The sequence below is a fragment of the Charadrius vociferus genome, unplaced genomic scaffold (assembly GCF_000708025.1).
Source record: "Charadrius vociferus isolate BGI_N301 unplaced genomic scaffold, ASM70802v2 scaffold1044, whole genome shotgun sequence".
NCBI classification, from domain to species: domain Eukaryota; kingdom Metazoa; phylum Chordata; class Aves; order Charadriiformes; family Charadriidae; genus Charadrius; species Charadrius vociferus.
In genome coordinates, this window is record NW_009648254.1 from 377,151 (window position 1) to 401,139 (window position 23,989).

The 23,989-nt window shown below is 43.0% G+C and overlaps 1 protein-coding gene across 1 annotated transcript in view; it reads right to left on the minus strand.

The window, feature by feature from the left end:
- Positions 1 to 6,830: 6,830 nt before the first annotated feature.
- KCNU1 (potassium channel, subfamily U, member 1) overlaps positions 6,831 to 23,989 on the minus strand; it is a 42,915-nt gene continuing 25,756 nt past the window's right edge. The window contains 12 exon segments of the mRNA XM_009884365.1: positions 6,831 to 6,990; positions 7,653 to 7,756; positions 8,100 to 8,148; positions 8,150 to 8,295; positions 9,061 to 9,085; positions 10,593 to 10,702; positions 14,238 to 14,239; positions 14,613 to 14,690; positions 20,339 to 20,516; positions 20,975 to 21,159; positions 21,162 to 21,198; positions 23,485 to 23,515. Of these exon segments, the coding sequence (XP_009882667.1) occupies positions 6,831 to 6,990; positions 7,653 to 7,756; positions 8,100 to 8,148; positions 8,150 to 8,295; positions 9,061 to 9,085; positions 10,593 to 10,702; positions 14,238 to 14,239; positions 14,613 to 14,690; positions 20,339 to 20,516; positions 20,975 to 21,159; positions 21,162 to 21,198; positions 23,485 to 23,515 (1,105 nt within the window).

A 23,989-nucleotide genomic window follows, 5' to 3' on the forward strand; every position in this document is an offset into this window, starting at 1 on the left:
TTCTCATTTTTTATCCTCTCTGGGTCCCCTCAAAAATCATTCAGCAGCTCTTCCCTCAGCGCCAGGCGGAGCAGGAGGGGGCCGTGGGACGGGGTCAGTGGCGTTTATTATCAGAGGAAGGTCAGATGTAGCCCACAGTGCGGAGCGGATCCCGGGCACGCTCCCCGACCGGAGCGCAGGGGAGTGCGGGGCAGCTTTCCGCCCCTTCAAGGCCTGAACCAAAATGCAGAGAGCGAACCGAGATGTAGTCCTGGAGGGAAAATATTCCCACCACCATAAACGAACTTCACAAAGAAGCCCCACCCCAAACTCAACCCCCCTATCCCCATTACTTTTCATTTTATGGGCCATTAAGGAAGTTTCCTGGATTCTAAGACTTGCTTTTAGCCACGAGGAAAGAATTAGCCAAGACGGTGCCAAAAAGCCAGTAGCAAACCCCTGGATTGTGACATGCTTGTTTTGTGGATTGTTTCTTCTCTTTTTTTTTTTTTTCATCAAAGGAAAAAAAGGAGCCTGGAACCAAAACAAGATCCTAATTTTTTTTTCCTCCATTTTGGGGCCCCCCTGTATCTTCTGTGGAAACAGTCTAGGCACCATCACCAAAATTTAGCAGCACGTGTGCCTACGTTTAAGCTCTCACTCCTTACATTGAGTTTCGTGTGGTACATTTGTCTGAAGAAAAAATGCAAATCAGAGGCTACGTAGTTCCTTCTCCTCTGAAAAAAATGAGAGAATGAATGTGAGAGGACACTGAAAAGCATTACACAGGACTTGTGGCCTATTAAGAACGTATGGTCAGGCTTTTAAAAGTTGTTCAGGTGCTCCAAAGTTCCTAATTAGGTATCACTACATTTTTTAATTAGATGGCACTCCTAAGTATCTAATTACCTTTGGAAAAAAATGTGCCTCAGGTACCTGGGGGGAAAAGGCATGAGGCAGTTTCTGACAAAAGTTGTCCAGTGTGTGATTCTCAGAGAGAAGCCACAAGGCCTTTTCCCCCTCAGCCATCTTGACATTACAATCTGTTTAGGAGTTCCTTCTTTGCTGCTTTATTTGGTTATGCGAACATTAATTTAAGGAATATTTCTCAAGCCTCCTGTGGGAATCCAACCCAATTTTCAGAGACAATGCATGTACAAAAATGACTTAACATTTCTCTTCGAGGAGGGGAGGAGATTTTAAGGCTTTTGACTCAAGGTTGATTCCCCCCCCCCCTTTTTCTTCTCCCTCCTTCTTCTAAGTATCTCTTTATTCATCACTTTAATTACCTAATCGTAAATTTCTTTAGGGGGTTACTTAGAAGGAAAATTAGCATCAAAGCTTGGCAGTAAATTCAGGGGCTTTTGGAGCAGGTCCAAGCTGTTTCACCTGTGATTAATTAGATGATTTTTTTTCTTTAAGTGCCAGAGGGCTGTTGAGGTCTTTAAGCAGTTACATGACTGCTGGCAGCTCAGGAATTATGATTGATGCATTAGTCTGGCATTTAGGACTTCTGCTTCGTTTTGGTAGTTGCCTGGATAAGCAAATAGAGAAGAGCAGCCACACTGGTGGAAACAAAAGGCTCATTGCTGGCAAGCACCAGTCCTTGCTCTCACAGAAGAGTGAAGGAACTGGGTACGTTTGCTTCTCCACTGCTGGCAGAGTATTCAACAGGACTAAGACGGGAGAAAGAAATGCCTGCTTATCAGATTATATTTTACAGAGTCACAATATCAAGTCATAGCAGTACTTCTTCTCTTTAAGGTATGGGCTTATTCAAGAATGAAAGTGAGAGGAAAACAGAACTAAATCTTTAACCTCAACCCTGAACGCCTTCTGTAAAAAAAGACAAGACTTAAAAAAATGCATTTCTTTTTCACAAAAACTAATATCCCTTTCCCCTTGCCCCAAAGGGGAAAGAATGCATTTCAGTGGGGTTGCATTTGTATTTCTTTTTTAGCAAAAAACTTTACCAGACAACCAAATTCCAAGTCACAGTGATTGATCTGGCTCCTCCTTCTGGCTGGAAACAGAAATCCTGTTCTGTCACCGACAAAAGAAAAGCCAACCCCCAGACCCCTAAGTTCTCCATTAAAGCTGTAGTGGACATTAGAGACATTAGCCAACTCCAACAGTTATCCCGATGCAACTCCCACCCACATCCAGGACAGAAGAGTCTGGAAAAACATCTGAATTTATGGAGAGATAAGAGCCCAGTACTTTTACTGCTCTAGCTACATCTGTTTTCTGGGAAATGGAGAAACTTCAGTCACTAATGCTTATTGGCACATGTGTGCTACAGAAAAAGTGTCAGAAGCATTAATGATGCACTTCCAGATTGCTCAGTACAGTAAGCTCACCTAATTCACTCTGCACGGCCTCCTGCTGCAAGTAGAGAAGCAATCAGCAGTTAAACAGCTCTAGTCCCTTTATAACTGGCCACCAGAGAGACAGTGGGGAATAAGACTATGGCTTTATGGTACATTGGTGGCAGGTCAAGAGAGTAAGCTGAAGTAGATGGATGGGAAAGCAGCAAAGAGCCCTTCCTTCGGTAGGAGAGGCTAGATAACCCACTGCCAATTAATGACTGAGAGAGTCACCTCCTTCTGTTTGGGTGTTAATTTAAACCATTATGTGTTTGGAGTTTACCTCAGCAGAGTAAAATCATCTTTCAGACAAGATACGTGCTTTGCAGGAAACTGTGTGTATGCTCTCAAAAGCTACTCCTGCTGTCACGCATCCTTCCTTCCAAGTGTTCTCAGGACAACAGGATGTCCCTTTCCATCAGGAGACAGCTCCTCATCCTGCTGTGAAGTAGTTAATCTCCATGGGAAGTTCCTAGGCCTCTCACCATCCCTGCTCAGAGAATAATGACACTTGGTGTTTGCAGCCACCTCTCGTTTTTGTCAATGCCCAGCCTGCCTCATCTAACATTTATAGAGTCTGGGTTCTCCTCACATCTCATTGACTATGTGTCAGTCCCCACCTGCAGCATGCTGCACTGCAAAACCCGGCCCGGCTCACAGCGCTGACATCCCTCGCTACTCATTCTGCTGGATTGTGTCTGACTACAGGGAAGAGGAGGAGGGAGGAAACAACCCCAGCCTGGATGTATATATTCACCTCCTTACGGGCAAGCGCTCTCTGTAGAGCCTGTGTTTGTCTCTGGGTACATGCCCTCAGCAGTGTTCACATCCAGGTGGATGAGCGTGTTAGGATAAGCGCTTTAGCATATTTGAGTCTCTGCAGTCTACATATCCCTGCGTGCATCTTTGGAGAGGTTTCTGGCTCCGTCCGTCATGTACCAGCCTGAAAGGGTAGTGTGGCACAGCTGACAAGACAGACAAGACACATTCCGGCACGACCGCTGACCTACCCGGTAGCAAGTAGCTCACCTTCCTGTCTGAAAGCATGATGATACTTGTCTGCTTCCGTAAGGAAGCTGACCATCTTATAACAAATGGAAAAAGAATTAATCAGGTAGCACTCCATGAAGACTATTTGAGCCACCTTCGGAAGAGACAGTTGAATCCCGAGACAGACTGGCAAGGGAATGATCGTCAGCAGGAGCTGAGAGCAGAAATGCAAAATGGCCTAGTGGGAAAGCTGCTAGCCGAGAAATCTGGAGATGTGGGTTCTGTTTTTATCTTTTCCACCAATCTGATCTATGCTTTTAGGCAAACTACAACTCCTCTGCTTCCCTTATAACTCTTTTTGGTATATACCACCCAAGCTCACAAGGGTAAGGGACTACTTCTGATTGTATCTGACACAAAAAGTTTCAGAACTCCACTGGAGACTCCGTAACACTGCTAAAAAGTAAAACGTACTAATATTAATCATCACATACACACTAAAGTGACCTTTACAGCTTAGAACGGGTGCAGATTAGCAAACTACAGTGCAGAGATCCTGTAACAGCTTTACGTCCCACACTGGATTTCAGTGCAGGAGCTGAATTTATTTATAAAATACGTATATAAACATATGACCCAAACAATACACAAGAAGATACTGTTGCTGAAGATTCAAAGGTGGTAGCATCAGAAAGTATGTTTGCATGCACCCCCACACAGATTCTCTCCTATACCTTTGCTTTTCACAGTTTGTGACAACAGAGATTATTCCTTGCTGGAAGAAGGTGGCATTATTGTTGACATTAAAAAAAAAGCAAAACAGGCCTTTGCTTTGCTTGAACAGCACAGGCTCTCTTGATCAGCTGTCTGAGGTGCCTCATCTGTACAAAGCATTTAAACCTGTCTAACATCAAAAAGTAAGGTAAGACAAGTCACTTTGATGCTCCAGAGCACATGCCTAACATGATTATTGCAGAATCTTCCTGGTGATAATAGAATTATGCAAAGGAGGCCTTGACCCATTAATGCTTTTACCTTTCTTAGGATTTCTCTCCCCCTCCCTTCTTTCATGAGAAGCAGAACTGCTTGCTCAGGTATAGCAACTGAACAAAAAAGTGGAATAAGCAAAATGAAAGAGGTCCCTTCTCCCCCTTGTCACCTCTCCCCACTCCCCCTTACCCCAGTAAATGACACGCTCGGGCAGTTGCAGGTTAAGCAACTGGAAACATGCTGTGCTGGCAAAGCTGTATGACTGGAGATGGGCACATTCCCCACCACAGACATACTGTGAATGCAGGATGGGGACACATGGCATGTGTCATCACTGGCAGTCCTGCACCTGAGACACCTCGGAGAGAAGGAATGTTTGTAACAAATGCACTTGCGGCAAGTCTCTCTTTCTAATGGAAAGAAGAAAGATACTCACACCAGGGGTTGCAACGGTTTTACACCAAGCAGTATAGCTCTGCAGTAACACAGTGGTATATCCCACGTTTGGTGCCTTAAAGCTGGAACTAACACATTCTGGATCTCAGTCACGAAGGAGGGCTCTCAACATCTGCCTCCATTTCCTAGGAAAAACAGATGATTTCAGATAGAAGAGTTTGCTGGCAAGACAGTCTGAGTTTCTCACCCAGTCGGGGTTACGAGTAAACAGGTTTCTTTGTTTCTTGCAGTTTTCTTAATAAAAACACCTTAACGTTGCACGAGACCTGCTTAACATCAGAACACAGAGGTCCAGGCATGTGCAGTCATTTAAAAGCAATAGAACGGTAAGAAAGAAAAAGGGATGTTACCTCCTCCTCTGTGCCCTGCTTAGACTGAATTACAGCTGAAAATACAAAAAGGTTCAGTTGACAATATAGAAAGCTTGCAGAGTCTCAGTATGAGGTATCCTTTGTAGTCAAAGGACTGCAGAGCCTGCCCAGGCTCTTCCTTCCACCTTTTAACTGTCTTGTCTGTTTAAAATAATGCATGTGAAGGAATGGACTGAGACACTATTATTGAAGCCTTGTTCTGCCAGAGGGTAAACAGAATCCAGTGCACAAATTCTTACTTAAGTTTGTATATACAGTGGGTGATTTTAGGCCAAAAAACTCCTACCAAGAGATCAGCTGACTGTCTTGGCTCAAATTCAGGTCTGCAAAGGGCTGGCAAAGGGAAAGCATGCTTCCTATGTATTCTGTTTGCTCTGAGCACGGTTCACTGATTCCTACTTACAATCTGTCCCGAATTGAAAATGTATGATTAGTTTATTCCAGCAAAGATGAGTCCAACACATTAAGGCTCAGACCTGAATCCAAACTCCAAACTTCCCCAAGCACAGATATGTTTCCATCTGGAGTTTTGGTCCAAGCTTTTCTCTTGCTTCTTACTCATGTTGTTTAAGTGGAGTTCCTAAATATCCTATCTGAAATCAGTACCTATTTATGTTAGGCCAAACAAATCACAAGAGACAGTCCTTTCCCCAAAGCTCTCATTATCTAACTTAACAAGTATGTTACTATAGTTGCTGTGAGCAGCAAGCAGCATTAGGATACAGTTAAATAACACGCCCAAGTTACACAGCCTGCTTGCTGCAGAGCTGGGTACTGAAGCGACTTGCTTGACTCTTAAGCTCAGTGCTTTATCCAACTCAAGAGGAAAAGCGCAAGCCCAGATCTGACCATTCCCCTGGGTAGGAAAGCTTCTGGAGTATCTATTTGAGACAAAGACTTACTTTCCCCCTTTTCCTGTCTAAAATAGAAAAAGGACCAAGACCTTATTCTTGAGCTTCAGGGATCTGTTAATTGGCTCCCCAGCAAAATTACAGAGACTCAGCTGCCTGATAATGATTGTAAATGACAGAGACTATCAGGTTTACCTTGTGATGTCCCTGGGGAGCTTGCAGTTAGTTTAGTCTGAACTCTGCGTCAGCTGTTTGGGTTCCTTTCTTCTCGGCATGTGGTATCTGGACTCAAGCTGCAGTCTTTCAAACCTAATTAGTGTTAGGGGAGAGAGAGAGAGAGAAACCAAACAACACTCTCCTCCTTCCCTCAACTGACTTTATAACATACACACAGGACCTGATTTATGGTACAAGTTCATGGAGATTTTTTGCTTGTTTTCTTGTTTCTTTCAATGCATATCAATCCAGCATCTTCAGTTCTTGCTGCAACAAAACGGAATTTTAGTGTGCTGGACTCTTTGAACTTTGAGAAGTTCAGCAGAGAATCTCTAAACTCAATGGAGTCATCCTGTTTGTATATACTCGGGTCTGTTCTGTGCAATGCTCAGCAGAAACTCAAGTTTTTGCCTTTTTCCTTGCAGAGAGAGCATTTTACTCTCTGATATGTTTGTTGTTAATGCTTAACAGTACTGTTTTCAGTAATAATGTCATGTTAATGTTCAGCCAAATTCAAACTGCCACCCCCAAGAAACAAGAACATAGACAATTTATTGTGGGGGTCTTAATAATTTGTACAATTTTTAATTTGCAGGGCATTTCACAATCTGTCATAACTCCAGCATGAAGATGACTGCGCTACCTGTTTTCTTGCTTGGTAACTGACTTCCATCCCACATCATCAGTTGTCGCAATGTTGAACGAACAACACAAAACTGCAGCTCTGTAGACAGCGTCTTCAAATCACTGGCAGACCGAGCAATCACAAACCTGAAAAAGCAGTAGCACATGAGATTCAGACTGCTTTGTGAGGTTTTCAAACCGAATGTCTGGGACAGCAAGAAAGCTGTAGGGCTTTTTGCAACAACTGCTTGCATGTACAAAATTCTTTGGAATGATAAGACAATATACATTCTACCTAGGAATGGGATACATATATTTTAAATGAAGCTAATTAGTCTCTGGAACAGCTGCTGCAAGGTGTGATAAACTTTTTGATTGCTCAAAATCTTCAAATCAAGACTACATGTCTCTCTAGGAGATCTGAAGCTCGAGCAATCACTGAAATCTGGACATGGAAAGAATCAGTGAGTAGAACAGGTTAGGTGAGAAAGTTCTCTCCACCTGAAAACTCTCTGAAATCCCTGCCCTCAGCAGCATTACTAACTTCATGCTCCAGCAGCTCTCTAATGAAGAAGGCTCACTTGTAAAGATAAATCACATCTTACATGAACATAAGAGTGTCTCATACAAGCGCCAGTAAACACCGTGTTCAGACCACATACCAGTTTGCCTCAAATGGCCTTAGCTGCCCAGAAGAACGTCTAAATCCAAGACAAAAATAAGTAATTCAGGTTGCTTATAACAGATGCCTGACTTCAAAGTCATGACTACTATCTTTTGACTCACAATTTGAGATAAAGTATACTTGCCTATTCTTGCACAGATTGGGCTCTTCCATCAGGTGGTAGAGCCCAAAGCAGAGTATTCCAAACAAGTCTAAAGGTCTGTAGTAAATGTCTCCAAAGGAGTCCTCCTGCTATAAAAGAAGCAAAACAACTCTTATTTCAGAAGAATCAAAGTAAAGGACTCAGCTCAATACTAAATCACTTACTTTGTCAACTATCATCACTATTCACTACTTTTAATATCATAATATTTGGCAAGGAAGAAAGGAAAGAAAATGACTGGTACTTCATAAGATTAGAATCTAGTATAAAAAAAGGCTATCTGACCTCTTTGCCTCTTTGAAATACAGCTCAAGCTACACAGTGAGATTCAACTGAATGAAACTAAACTTCAGGAAATGACAATCCAAAAGAAGTAGCAGCAAGGATGAAGGCCTCGCCCATGAAGCACCACTCAGTGGTGCAACTCACCCTGACACCCGTTAACCACCTCTCGGACAGTGGCAGGAGCGGCAGTCTGGGTGACCTGGGAGGCATTGTGGATCGGGTTGTCAGGACTTCTGCGCAGTCTGCTGCCCTCTTTCAACAGCGTCTCCCCCAATGCCAGGCTTGTCCCACTTGTCACCAAAGGCTGCAGCAGAGCCAAGATGTGATGGTTGTAGTATGGCTGGAAAGGAAGAGACAACGAAAAGTCAAAGACAAAAGAGTATGCCTTGGAAAGGAAAACCAAGTTTTCCAGTGAAAACCTAGAGTGATCACAGACACTTTGGAGTTTTTTGTATAACTGTTCTTAATTACAGTTAAAGTCTTCTGACAATATTTATGGATCACCGCCTGCTTAGCCCATTTTAGCTTCAAAGAGCAGTCAGAAGATCCCACCTCTGCTCTTACAATAGAATGCACTAAGCTGTGTCTGAATCGGAGATTTTGAAAGGCACAAATGGCACAGATGGGGTGGGTGTGGGGGCGTGTGTGCACGCGTGTGCGTGTGCGAAGCCTGGGCAGGAGCTGCGATGCCACCTGGGTAGGAGCACACTGCGCAAGGCAAAGCTGAGGAGCACAACTGCCCTGCCCAGCACTATAGGGTCCAGGTGCAGCAGGAAACTCTCTGTCCTTGTAGCTGCCATATTGTTTTGAAAACCTCTCTCTGTGCCCTTATCTCAGTCAGTATTTTTTTGGGAAAAAAAAAAAATAAAAATTACCATGGTTCATATTCAGACTCGAGGCAAAAAAAGGCCTAGAGTCTCCCATTTCTATTATATTCTTTTTTTTTTAAATCTAAAAGTGTTTCCTCTGCCTGAAGTGCATCAAATAACTTATTTTCCACCCTTTCTCAAAAAGCTTTCCTACACAGAGCCACTTTGTGGAATCTGTCACCTGCATTTGCCTGAGTAAAGAAACTAAACAAGCTGCAGAGAAGGAATGGTGTTACTAAATCCACGCTCAACTCAAATCCGCTTAAGAACATCTGACCATATTGTCGGGCAAATGGGTATAATGCTGTTAGAGTAATTCTCAGTCTTTTAAAGTAAGGAGCTATAGTCCAGGGTTATCCAGGAGTGATACAGCTTCGGGGGAATCTGCACTTTACATATTTAACAGAAGCGTGCTGAGCTCTTTAACATATCATTGCTGTACTTTTTGACATCAAAAGGATTGCATTTCCATACTTGGATGAATTAATAGGATTTGCATGTCACCCTCATTCTGTACTTTCTTTGCTGAGTTACACTGCAGGAATTTGAAAGGTGGGGAAACCAGAGAGGTGTGCATGTGTGCGCGTACGCAGGAAACAACACACTGCGTTTAGAATGGGTCTTGAAGCTGACTTTAAAGGAGCAACATTTCTCTAATGTGCCCATGAGATATTATCTTCTTCGCCAGCTGATGTTTGGTTACAGCTTCAGACAAGCCGATTTCCTGGGAACACCTCTGCGCACAAAGGCAAGGCTGGAAACCTCCCATCACCAAGCAGTTGCCCCATCCCATTGGCTCGCGTTGCTATTGAGCTTTTAAATCTGGTCCTGTATAGCTTAGGAACCTACAGCTGGATCAGGAAGGGAACTCAGGGCTCGTTAGAGTACCCAAGTCATAATGATCATGCTCATTGAATTGTTTTCTGCCAATTGAGACCCCAAAAGTCACATTGACGCAAGTGCCCATTCTGCTTCAGGCTTCCACAGACCACATTCTGCCGTTAGATTCCTCTGCCAGTCTCCTTTCAGGCTAAGAGAAAACAGCACTCCTGCTCCGAGTGTCTTGAGAAATTTCAACAGATACAGTGATAACAAAAGGAGGTGATATTGGACTACTGAAGGCTCCCTTCTCTTTCTTCTGCAGTTCATGCATCTTTTCCCTGATACTGGAACTGCTAAGCAGTATCTCATTTCTCTCCATCTTCACTGTATTTACAGAATGACTGAATCCAACCTAAGGTGCCCCTCTACTTTAAAGCAGTTGAGTGCTGATCATTCCTGGACAGACTTGGAATCTTACGCTTGAGTGAAATTTTATGCTTTAAGACAGGTCATGCTATGCCTTGAGTTACTTTTACACTTGACACTAGCAGTCATTAATTACCATCTGGCTGATTGACATATCAGTGAGTAGCAGCAATATAATACTTTCCCTAACACTGAAGCCTTCTCAGAAAAGCGTAACTGGACTTGACACACTTATTTGGGACTGCTTATCCCTTGGAGAGATTTGTTTTGTATTTATTCGGTTTCTGTAAAACTGCCACCCAAGCACTATCCCCTCGGACATGAGCTGAGAGCGTGGTGTGTGGAACTCGGCGGCAGCCCGGGGAATTGGGGTGAGGAGGAAGAAAGGGGCTTTCAGAAAAAAAGAGAAAGCAGTTTTGGAAATGCCAGCTTATGAGCTGAACTGCTGTTTCGCTGCCAAAATCCTGGCTTAACTCCACCAAAGTGTGACCCACCTGTGTGTCACCACTGACAGTATCACTCAGAGAAGACAGCTCCTGCGGGGCCACCAGTGGTGGAAGGCTGCTCTTGCTCTGGAATCTCAGAATCGCCACTGGGAGCCTGACTAATGAACTGGGCATTTGGTGAAGGCTATATCAGAAAAGCAAGGAAGAAAGAGGAAATATCTTATCAACACAGACAAGCCCTCTAGAATCAGAAATGAAAGTTAGTAAATCCAGTTTGCTATTCTGTGTCTGGTACTACCCACAGCATGCAGCATTAGGACAGAAAAGAGGAACAAAATGCTCAGCGCTGCTAACTGATTGTGCAATGGCAGACAAAAGACACAGAATCCTAAAACTAAGTTTTAAGAAATCAGATCATAATTAATTCACCTGCTTTGAAAAAGAAAGGAATAATCTAATTTCTTCCCCTCATTTTCCTGACTTAACAGAAATACAATTACTATTTCTATTGGCTTAAATTGGGGTTACAAAGTTCCTTTTACAGCTATCCTACTTCACATGGATCTTCACTAGTTTGTCAACCTTATTCTCGCTGGCTGAGATAGTCTTGCAGAATTCCCCCTCCTCAAAGTGATTCCTCCTTAACTTTTTTTTCTGTTTTCAGGGAACTGCCGAAGTCCAGCCAGGCAGAAGGCCCCTGCTGTGCCACGGAACCTGTTAAGTTTGTCCTGGCACTCATGCACTACCAGTAAGAATGCTGAGGAACGACAGCAGCACAGCAGGAGACTGAAAGGAATTGAGATCAAGAACCCGTATCTTCCCATTAAAATACAGAGAGTGAGCACAACTAACTCTATGTGAGTAATGACTGATTTCTATTATGTCCCCTTGGGTCAGGAAGCATTTGAGTGCATCATTTTTAAAGATGACTAAAACTAGCCAGAATCACAATACTATTAATGTCTCCTGTTGTCCTGCAGTGTTGGTGTCATCCTTCAGCCATGTATTCTCAGCACAGATATTTCACCTACCCTGGATTTTAGCGTTGGCCCTGCATCTGGCATTAATCAGTGTGACTCCACTCCAGCTTACACAGTTGGCTATGAAAAGCATTGTTTCACAGCCACAATATGGGATCCGCTTTATTTTTCCACACCATTTTTTTTCTCCTTTATATATTTGCAGGATTCTTATTTCTTTACAGATCACTTTGCTGTTTCTCTCCCAGATCTCTGTCTCCTTATGGTAAGGGTTTCTAGAATTGATTGTTTCTGAGGAATAACAATTTATAACATGCCTTTGAGCCCACTGACCACCTCACAAATTCAGCAGATGCTTGACACATTGGACCATGCTCAGCTTGGTGGATCTGGGCCCCGCAGAAACCCTGTGCAAAGCTTGCCGTTTAACGGGCCTCGCATCAGCCTGATGAGAAACGGCCAGTTAAGCATTTCTTATTTTTCTGTGTTTCTCACTGTTGGGCAAGGAGAAGCAGCAGTGTGTAAAAGCACGGTGACAACACACACCTCTCCTGCTCCTCAAGGCAACATTCCTACCCAGCCCCTTTTGGGAGGTGCAGGCCCCCAGCTGATTCTGCCAACTCTGTCCCTGACTACGTGCCATTACCTCAGGAGGTGCCAGAGGACAGCAAGCCTTTGGGACCACAGCACACCTCTGGGACTGCGGGGGCTCCAGCATGCCACCCTGGTCACAGCAGAACTGTGGCAGAGGCAAGTCAAGCTCGGCAGCTCTGGCTCTACTGAGACACCACACGGCTTCCTCTGCCTGTCAAGATTCATTGCAAAACTCCCACTGACTTTAACGGTGACAGGGTCTCAACTGAAGCTACGAAGGGTCTTAGCTTCTCCTATGGCAGGTTTTGAGCAGCAACAGTGCTGGCAACGTGTATCGTACTGCTGGCTTTGGTGTGTGAAGACACACCGAATGATACAGATGGCCCTTGGTCAACACTCAGTACGCTGCGAAATAAGAAATTGCCTGGAATGAGCAAAGCTGTCCTCAGTGACCAGTCCGGCCCAAACCATGACAAAGGCCCTCACAAATGAAGGTACATTTGTATTACCCCTCTCAGCTTGTTTCTAGAGATAGGCACAAAAGTGAGCATTTGTCTAGATCAAGGTCTACCAGAGGGACTTACGGGAAGCTTATTCAATCACAGGAAAGCTCCAGCTGTTTTGGTTTAGCTGTTTTGTGCTTCCAGGTTTTAAATTCTTGGGGTTATTTTGCTTCCTAGCCCATCCCTGTAACTCTGAACATATTTCTGTGCTGTTCAAGACTACAGCAGGGGCAGGCATCCATGTGCTTAGGGACTGGGCTCGATTCATTATTTTGTCAAAGATCTGACATGACTAAAATCCAAGTCATGTCAACAGATTGCAGATGTTTTCCCCTCCACTGACACACCACATCCTGGAGGGAAATCACAGGGGTGCAATGCCTGTCTGAAGACGTTAGCTTGACTGCACAATATCTTCTCAGAGGAGCTGGGCCTCGGTAGCCAGCTCAAAACATTCCTGAGACTTTTGGACACAGCAGAAATAAAAGCTTAAACCACAGCACAAGATATCCAGGTATCACTCTGGGAAATTCAAGAGTTCTGGAATAACTCAGGAGGAGGCATCATTATCTTATCATTATTTTGTGCTGCCTTTTTTTTTTTTTGCAGTAGCTCCTCAGTGTTTCAGTCTAAGGAGCACACTGGACTGAACAGCCCACTGAGGTGCTTAACTGCTTCTGGGACACAGCTCATCACGTATAAGTTTTGACTAAGCAGTACACCAGAGCTTCATATAAATAAGATATCACCAGTGCCTGCTACCAGCCAAGGCTGCTCACTAGCCCTGTTCCAGCTGCAAACCTGGGGAGAATGGAAAGCAAGGATACCACATGTGCTGAGTGCAGTTACAAGCGCTGCATCAAAAAGAAAGAAAAAAAACCAACCCCTGCGCAAGTCAGGGGCCAGTCATGACGCCTGGCAACATGCTATGCTAATTCCATGAGTACATTCTTGTCTCAGCACTGTAGATGCAGCTACACAGTCACGGCCCTTGGGACCCGCAGCCCAGCCACACCACTCTGCTTTGACACTGACTGCTATGTCACTAGTAATGAGTTAATCGGTGCCCATGTTCTAATTAACAGACCCAGTTTGTAACCATTGGGAGATGAAGACAAAGACAGCAAAGAGTAGCATGAAAGAACTCCATGGGTGACTTCAGTTGCGCATGCAGGCCGGAGAGGCTGAGGCTGTGGGATAAGGACAAAGGTGTTTGGGCTCTGGAGCAGAACATCAGCACTCTCTGTCCACCTTGGCGTGTACACAGACCCATCCGAGTTCTGCTGCCCAAACAGTCACTGCACAACGCCTGGTACTGCAGAGAGTTTGGAACAGGCTCTGTTCTTTCACAGCCACTTGTACAAATGAGGAAGCCTGCAACGACCCCCCGTAGTCCAGAAGAGGAGGGGGGAACCATCACCAGCGTTTCAGAAAGGGGAGGATTGGAACGTAGACAATTAGGCCCTGATTCACCCCATTTGTTGTGGGATGAAAACTGGGCATGTAGTCTCTCAGTGCTTCTTAAAAATCACCAGAGAGAGGAAAGCGTGGCCAAAGGCCAAGTTAGATTTCATCTGGGCAGAACTGCCTTTGGTGATGCCTGTTTCTCCACTGAAAATAAGGGTGAACCAGGCAAATACACTTCTGATTTATCGACCTCAGTGAAGCACATCAGGATAGGTGGCACGAATGCAGGCCATGTCACTAGAACTCAGACCTCCCAAGGTCCAGTCCAGTGGAAAAAAATACAAGGACAGTATCTTTCTCCTAAATGGATGCTTTGGAGTTTTGCTACACAGAGAGACCTTTGTAACACTTTGTTATATTTATTCTCCTGATAAACCATCCTGACTCCTTCAAAGCCAGTGAATTAACATCTAAGTCAAACCTTTTAATGTTCCTTGGACATGTAGTGCTTGTCGCTTTCTGCCTGTGAATTCTAAAAAGGGCCTGGGGTAAATAAATAATGCAGCATGCATATTGCTTCTGTGAAATTTGTTCCTAAAGAATAACTTACTCAGCTCTGTAGTGATGGGGATCCTTTTATAACATGGCTGTGATTGATTCCCCAGTGCTCTCGCTCTGAAAACAGCATCTGTAGAAACAGTCAATAACAACATGAGGAGAGAGGGAAGTTAGTAGAAACAGAAAGGGGCGGGGGGAGAGAAAAAGAAAGAAAGAAACCAAGGCACAATGGTTGAGATGGACAAAGCAGGAAATCTTGTACCTATGCCTAAAAATAATGTCATTGTCATGCAAAAATCCCAAAGCTTTTCCTATATTTAGAAAGTTTCTTGCCTTGGTTTGCTTTTCCAAGGCTCCCTTTATTCACTCAGAGCTTCAAAGGATTGAAAAAGAAAAGCTCTCCTGGGAGCTGCTTATTGACATCATAACTAAAATATAATTACCCTCTGTGGAGCAGCAGCGCTGGTTAGTGTTGTTTGGCGCAAAGCCCCTACTAAGCCAATTTGCACTCAGAGGGCTTTTGAGGGAGGGGGTTGTGTTTCTTCCTTCCCCTTCAAGAAGGCTGTACATAAATAGATGGGACATGTGCTGTAGGAATGAAAGCAAAAGCATATACCATAATTTTTTTAAAACCTGGACACCAAAAAGACTTAAAAGAGAAATCCAGAAGTTCCTAGAAGCATGTGTCCTTATTTCCTCCCAGTTCTCACCAGCTAGCTGATTTAGTAGAATTGGTACCAATTTGAAGTCTACTCTCTGTGTTGTGATCACATCGAATCTCATCTCCCTTACCATCATGTCTAAATTTTACCTTTGCTACTTAGCACAGCATCTGGGTAGCCGAGCATTAATAGTACTTATTGCACAAGATAGTATCAAAGTCAAAATGATAGAAAGATTTTGCTAGAAATGGAACTTCTTCCACTTCTTCCAGTTCAGATACTGTATAACAGATCCTCTCTGCTCGGAGGAGCACGTGAACACTGGACGTCCTCGACAGAGTGTTGCTCTAATCAACCACCTCTGAGGTTAGGCAATAGACTGCCAAAAAGCTCATTAGAGATGTCAGGCACCACAATCCCCCAAAACAGCAGACAAAGTCCTTCCCAAGTACAGCAAGGCATTCTGAATGCATGCTGGTGGCAGCAACTGAATGCCTGAAATGAATCATTGCCATTATTGTACCCTTCCATGCACTGTGCTGGTTGATTTGAATGTATGTCTGATCATTGCCTGCATAACTTTTTCTTATGTCAATATTTTTGCTATGAAACAGTACACAGAGCTCTACCTGAAATCTTACAAACTGGCAGGGTGCTATTACAAAAGATTACTTAATTGTAGATTACTACTGTACATTTGAATTTCAGTATCTTATTAAGTTGTCAGATTTAATTACCATTATATGTTTAGATTATGCCACAGATTATTTAGTTCGCTACCTAGGTTTGCCAACCTGTTTGCTTTGTGACATGACAGGGTGATAATTACAGCATTACTGGAAAACCTAAATTTTTCCATGGGAAAGACTAGAAGTCCTTGGCATCAGCACTGACCCTAGTAAATGCTCATTCCTGCAAATGTAAGTAATGTTTACCTCTGTGTGGGTCTGGTTCTCTAAGACCTGTTTAATTCTTTACCCCGTGAGAGAGGTAATGGGCAGAACAGCCCTGGGTTTGTTGGGTGTGAGACGCTCACAGCAAAATCTAAAACCACAGGAAATGCAATTGATTTGGACTTTGTTACAGTCTCCAGACTAAGCCTACGCCTGCTGCAACACTTACCAAAGCACCTCATCTGCTAAGGGAGCTCAGGGCCTTTCGTCCAAATAACTGGTTTCCACTATGGTTAGGATACAAAATGCTATAGCTTTGTCTATAGCATCAAAGCTGGGGACGAGAACGGGTTTGGTTGGGTAGGGTAGCTGGATATCCAGCCGCATCATCTGCTGTCCCATCAGCAACGGCAACTACTAAGTGAGAAATATCAGCCTCCATCTTTTCTTTTTAAACCAGGTAATAGTTGCCTAATCATCTTGCTTTAGGAAACCCTCCCGGCTATTCTTCTGTCTTTTCCTACCTGCTTCCTCTTCTGGCTATTAACATTAATTGAGGCCAGGTTTCTTGGATCCAAGTTTTAAATGTAACTTTACCCTTTGCCTTCAAAAAATTAGGTCATGACCCAGAGGACTGTTGTACTTTTGGGGTCTCCCCTATATGCTTTAGTTTCTCCTGCCCATTTCTTTTTTTCACAACTCCTCCTAGATGTTTCTCCTACAAATAGAAAGGATTTTCCTGAACGTGCTGATTTTGCAACTCTGCAGCTGAAAGCACCCACTGGTACATGACACTGGTGGAAAATGCGTACTTCACTGGTACGCTGTAATTAACTACTGCAGAGGTGAACCAACACCGAGTTCAGATGAGCACAGGCACGGCACGGCTCTTTACTAGTATCTGCTGTTCCTGTATTGCTTCTACTAATAATCTACTTCTACTAAGTAATCTGCTTCTACTAATCTGCTTCTACTACGAATCTAATTGCTTCTACTAATAATCTGCTGTATTGCTTCCTAGCAAACTTGACAGCTACCAAGTCTGGAAAATTTCTTGATTCCCTCTGTACTGTTGGCTCTTTTCTAGCTGTATTTGTCTTCAGTGCTCTTACATAACTTAAATAAGGCCAGTGGCCCTACTCTCACTCCTCGTCCCCACAAAGAGAAAAATGAATTCTGATAAAAGCCAGCCTTTCCCAGCTTGTATCTCTTCCCCCTGAAACCTTCATCATTTTCTGCCCTCCCTGAACTCTTCCACCTGGAGGCCATCCAGTCCATTGGGACCAGCTAAGATGAGCTGATTTTATCAGAGAAAATTTTGTCTTCTCAGAGACAAGTTCCTATGAAGTAACAAAGGCGGGAGGGAGAACTGAAACAGTGGGAGTAGCAACATGGACATTCTGTTCCCACTCTGCGCACCTTGATCCAAAACATCGTGGCAATAACCTATGAGTAAATTATTATCCTATAGGAGCAAACATTTGTAATGCGTCTGAAGACCTTCAGGGGCAAAGACCTGAAAGAGTTTAAGACACAGCCTTAATCTTGCAGTTGAATCTGAAAGAGCTTCTGGTACGAGAGGTACCTAAGATTTTGTTCTTGAGCAACCTGGTCTAGTGGAAGGTGTCCCTGCCCATGGCAGGGGGGTTGGAACTCGATGATCTTTAAGGTCCCTTCCAACCCAAACCTTTCTATGATTCTATGAAATAACTATAGCAGCAAAGAAGCAAATGGGCTGGCTTTTTTAGCAACTCGTCTAATGATCCGATAAGGAGAGAGAGCTTATTTTTACACAAACAGATTTAATGGCTGACTTGAGGAAGAAGTGAAACTTGTGTCTTAGCCTTATTTTGCAAATATATCTTTACTCATTGATGATGATATCCTGTAGCTGAATGCTGCTTTTCTGTCTGCAGAAAAAACTGTAAATCTGAGGAATAGCCTTAACTGAGTAGCCAAAGATTTATTAGACTGGGACTGTAGTCAGCTTATAGAGCAACAATTCACTAACATTGAGATAAGCAATAGGTATCTTACAAATACACAAAGTGAAATACTTAAAATGGATAAACCAGGATGGGTTTAGAAACACCATATTTTGTGAACTAGAGTAAGACAATGCTGTTATAGTAAATGGTGATAGAATCTATCCTCTCTAATTTGAATCAATCTTTCAGATATAACTGATCACACTAATGGGTAATAACAAGAATTATTTGCATTTGTATATTGCTACATTATAAGCTTGAATTTGTCTAGCTTTAAACAAGCCTGGGAAATAAATATTGTTATGGGGCTTTATGGGGAACCTCTAGTAGCTGCCAGGGATGCACAGCAAAGGAATAAGAGAAATAAGAAAAGGCTTTGACACCATGACCCTTACTTGATCCTGCCCCTTCTCAAAGCCAGAAAAGAAACCCAGAAGCACTGATTTCCATGCCCCTGCTCTAATGCCTAGACCATACTGTACCCAGGTTCCTGACAGAGGACCAAACAATTCTGATTTCTGCTCATACCTGAGGGAAGGTTTTGTGTATTTGGTCTGGTTCTAATGTGCTGAAACACAGGGTTAGCTGTAATACACAAATAACCTCGTGTCTGCATGTCTCTGCTCCAACTGTTCTGATCACCAGCCTCTTTCTGCACAAGCAGAAATCCTTTTGATACTGTTCTCAAGGACCTTGTCACTACAGTACTTGATTATGGTTTTCCCAGTATGATTGAATAAATTTTTCTCTCGTGATAGCAGGGATGTTGAACAGATTTAAAACTGCAAGACCCATTTTTCTGATGCAAGTCATCATGTGCCCATCTTCCCATGGGAAATAATGGAAAAATATATGCTTGTGCATTAAAAAAAAAGAAGACTTTTGAGTATGCAGGTGGCGATGGTTCTGCCAATGATACGCTTGGTAAATTGCCTAACCAGGCGTGCCTCAGCTTACCCAACTGAGCACACCTATGTCAGTGTCAGGTCCCTGGGGTCTTCTGCTGGAAGGAGACAAAGCAAGCCAAGAGCTACCACCTCAAAGAGAAACAAGGATGTATGAACTCTGCGAGGCAGCTGGGGAAGGTTCTGATGAACAGACGCTCACATCTCTATCTCCCATATGCACGTTGTAGTTCAGAGTTCTGCACTCCATGTACTACAATTTTAAGCGCTAAACCAAAAAATGCTGGAGGAGAGTAGGGCAGTGATTGATAGGATAAAATATCCTTTTTGCTCCGAGTCTCTCTCTTTTCCATATATAGGTATAAAGAGGCAGTAGGTACCTGTCACTATAGACGGAAATACATAAATTACATATACAAGTACACACTGTTTACTTTCTCCATGTATAAAATAGTTCCACACATCTTTATATTTATGTAGCAATAAATACATTAGATAAAAGTAATCTATTCAAGTCACAATTACCTCTTGCTCAAACATACCTTACAAATAATTTGTCTTCTGTTCTGATTGTATACACTGTAAATTGATATTTTTTTCTCTAGTTATTATTTAAAAAAAAACCCTGTCTTTGCTCCACTCTAATCTTTTCTTTGGCACAGTCATTGTTTTAAAAGCCTAGAATGATAATAAAGTATAAGGAAAACACTTAGGAGAGCCATCCATTTCTCAGCCCGTCTTCAGTTAATTAATACTCCACATTCTCAAGAGAAGGACAAATTTTAGCTCCTTCACCAAATTAAGGGAGGAAGAGACGCAATAAATATTCTACTGGGTTGAAGTCGTTTTTGCTTCCATTGCAGTTCTGAGCTAGAAGCTCTGTTTGTCGGGGAACAGAGCACCCACCCTATCAAGCCTCAAGGCAAAGATATTGTTTTTCTCTTTTTGAAGGATGGAAGGGACCTCCAATCACACGTGCTTTTGCAAATAATACAGCAGTTACCAACACTGGTTACCATTTACTGTCCAGCCGTGGTCTCTTTACTGGAAACCCTAAAGCTTCACTCAGAATTTGCAGAACTGGCATATTTCCAGGAGCAATGCAGGCTTATCACACCTTCCTCTGCATACCTGTAGCTACAGAAACTGGACTAGGCTGTGCAGCCGGCTACGCTAACACAGACTTTGGGTCCTTTTAACTTTCACATTTATGTTTGGGAAACGCAGGCTACAGCTTGGACTAATGACAAGCGACTCTTTCATTCTTCCCTCCTTCAGCTTCCAGTTTTGTTGCATCAGCATGCTCATGGGCAAAAGGAAGCATGCTTACCGAGTGGGGCTGAGCTGGACTTACCCTGCATGGATCAGACGTTCAGAGTGGTGAGGATGCTCTCCGTGTCCACCAGGGAAGGATTGCTTGAAGCAGCGGTGTTGGAAAACAGAATGGCACATGCAGCACAACCCTGGACATTAACTGCCCTCAGATCTGCGCAGGAGAGCGCGCTACCCTGATAAAACCAAAGAAATAGCGGTAAGGAGACATCTGAGAAAGCTGAACATTAAGGATCTTTAATGGTGAAAGGTGAACATTAAATTTGTTTCAATCTCAGCTGGCACAGATGTGTTTTGGAAACACCTCCAAAGTTTGAGCAACTTTGGCAAGGGGGAAGTGTCCAATAAATTGCAAGTCTAGACCCATGAATTTTATTCTCTGAGCAATCAGGATTAGCTTCTCAGTGCTTCTGCGGGAAACCAGAGAGTACCAAGACTCCCCCAGAAGAAAAATAAATGTTTAAGAAGGGGAAGTTTTTCAACAACATCTTGGATTCAAGCTCAAGTCTAGAGCCTGAGATAATTTTGAATCTGAACTGTCCTACATCAATAAGTTTTAAAATGTACTTAGAAATGTGCACGAGAGCTAGAGAAAGGAAGGAAGGGGGAAAGAGAATATGCAAAAAATTCTTACTGAGAATAACCACAGCTTTGGGAAGTTCTAAATAAATTTTGATTCTCTTTGCAGATATTCCAAAGACCCAAGAAAAACAATGTCTTTCAACTCATGGGAAATGAAGTTGCTAGCTCTGAAGGGCACCACGAAGTCTTGCAGCCCAATCAGTAGCAAGTTTGCCTCACCAAAGATGCAGCCTAAATGTGATCCTGAAGGATCAGTGCTGCTTTGTCCTTGCAACTCTAAATTTAAACCAGAATTCTGCTAAACCAGCTACTAGGTTTATTTTAGATTTTTCTCTTCAGTTAGAAAGACTTAAGCCATTTCCTAGCTGTGTAACTTCTATGGGTAGAATGACACCATGTATAAAACAAAGTATCTCCCCTTAAGTATTTGGATTTCAAGTGTATCCTACAGCACTGAAAAATTCATATATGTTGGCATAAAACATCAAAAATGTAGAACAAGGCAGCAATACTAGTTTAATGCTTATCAGAGCCACGGCATTAATGTCCACATTAACCCACCAGGACCTGCAGGATCAGTATAGCCCCACAGTGTTCACTCCTTGGCGTTTTTTTTTCCAAAGAGAAACAAGGGACTTTGTCAGTGAGAAGTTTCCTGATGAGAGATTAGAATCATAACCAAATTAAATGATTGTCTCTAACTAATTAGGTTAGTTTAAATTGAATAATGAAACCTTTAGCTGTATTTAATGTAACATGCCTGAAGTCCAACGATTAGTCTGCTGAATGAAGCTAAACAATTAAAAATACAATCTATTTTATAGCTTATTTTATAGGAACAATTGGAAAAACTATTACTGCTGAAATCTGCAGAGGAAACACGCAATTACAAGACCAACAGGAGCAGTCAGTAGAGTGAATGAGCAGCAGGGACAGGTGAGCCATTCTAAAGACACCAAGGAAGGACTTAGGCCTTCCTTCCAACCTGGGGCCAAGAAGCTGGCCGTATCTGACATTTATCATTCATTACTGAAGTCAACAAAAAAAAAAGTTACTTCTCGAACATCTATGCTGTATTAGACTGAGGGTTAAAATTAAAAAAAACCACATTTAAATTATTTCATTATGTATACCTTATGTAGTAAAGTCAGAGGACCATATTTTGGTATGTGTTTAGATGCCCTGTGTTTCGCATGGAAATTCTGTAAGGTATCCCCACCTAGCTGTCCATGGCTTCCAAACAGAATGAAAGGCTGAAGTGTTAGGACAAATCCCATGGGAGTACACTTGTGCATTTAAGTACCCAAACAACTTTAAAAATGTAGCTTTTAGAAACCCAAAGCACGGCCTGGGACTTTGTCAAGCACCCAACTCACTCCCAAAAATGCACCTGAGACTCCCAGGCCTTTGAGGGCTTGCCTGTCCCAGAAACGCGACTGCAAAGGAAGATACTCCATGAACATGAAGTACAATAGCTGTTATGCACTAATTTCCTTTGTGGACATTCTTAATCCTCATGAAGAGCCCCTTGCACAGTCTAGCTTAGCTACACAAAACCACTCAGCACAAAAGCAAAGTGGCACATGGGGAGTTAGGACACACTAGCAGTTGTAAGCTTTTTCGTCATGTAAACCCGCCTGTACGATCTTTCCAAAATATTACCCTTCAATTCACAGAGCTGAGCTTCTCGTCCTATTGGGATATTTGCCCATTTGTAATGACTAATCCTATTTTGGAGGTTGCTGGGCAATAGGGTCCTTTTATTTGCTTGGAAGGAAGCTGCAGCATTTTAAGCAGCATGAATTCCAGCCTGCTACAAGTCTCCCAGCTGGCAGAACAGCTTGAACATTCTGTATTTTTGATGAAATCTTTGATCACCTCATTGCAAGATTTGGTTGCCTACTCTCAGCTCTCTGGCAGCTCTGAGCACAACCTGCCATTTCTAGATGGGACTTGTTCTTTTACGGATTAGACACATTAAATAAATAAACCAAACTGTCTTAAAGATATACAGATCAATAATGTCACAGACACAGGGGTCTGGAAACACAACATGCAACGTTTTAAAATAATATAAACGTCAATCAGACCTTCCTTTGTCCACAGGCTGAGATCCTCTCCTGAGATGGGGTGCCTGCCCTGCTTTAGGCGAACACGGAAGGCCATTACTGATCCCTTGTTACCTTGGAGATCTTTCTCTGTTCCCAGGTTACCACCTAAATTACAAGGGAACATGGCTGCGGGATGAGCCTTCAGCTCCCACCACTGCAACAGAGTCTCTATATGACCCTGGTCAAGATACTTTATCTGCAGCTCACTCCTGAAAGAGGGGGTAATGGTAAACCTTCAGTCTCTCTCCTCCAAGGCAGGGTCTGTCTCTTACCTTTGCATACGAAATCAAATCAATAGAAATGGGCTGAGATAACATTGCTAAATAAACAGCAGTAAACTACAGAGCGATCTGCCCTCCACCCAGATCAACGCATTGAAGCTCCAGCTTATTCCTAGGAGAATAAGGAGGAAGACACATGAGGATCCCAAAAGCAAATACCCTACACCTACCAGAAGAGCCTCCTGCAGTGGAACCGCACCACTGGAACATTACTGTTGAATCTATGATGACTCTGCTGTTCTCCTCTCCTTGGCCATCAAAACCCCTAAAACAGAGAGAGAAACTTCTTAGCTACAGAACAACCTCTCAGCAGTGGTAGCTACAGTTTACCCAAGTTGAGATCACATCTCCAGCTGCTGCTGAGATGCCCTCTTCATGTACATCACAGCTTTCATGTCTCAGTAGCAATGAAAAATAAGGATGTATGAATCACTTGTTAACCATGACAATACTGGGGAAGAGGGTTGCGTGGAGGAGGAATTCCTTTGTCAATGTCAGCTGACATAAGGAAAACTATACTGCAAAGTGCTTCCTTGAATTATTGTATTAGATGTGATGTTTATAGCTGTTTGGACTCGGTCCCTAGGATTATTTTAAATAACGAGTTCTTCAGTGGGGACATTCATTGAAGCAATATTTATATAAATGTGGTCTTGATTAAGAGCAGAAAGAAGT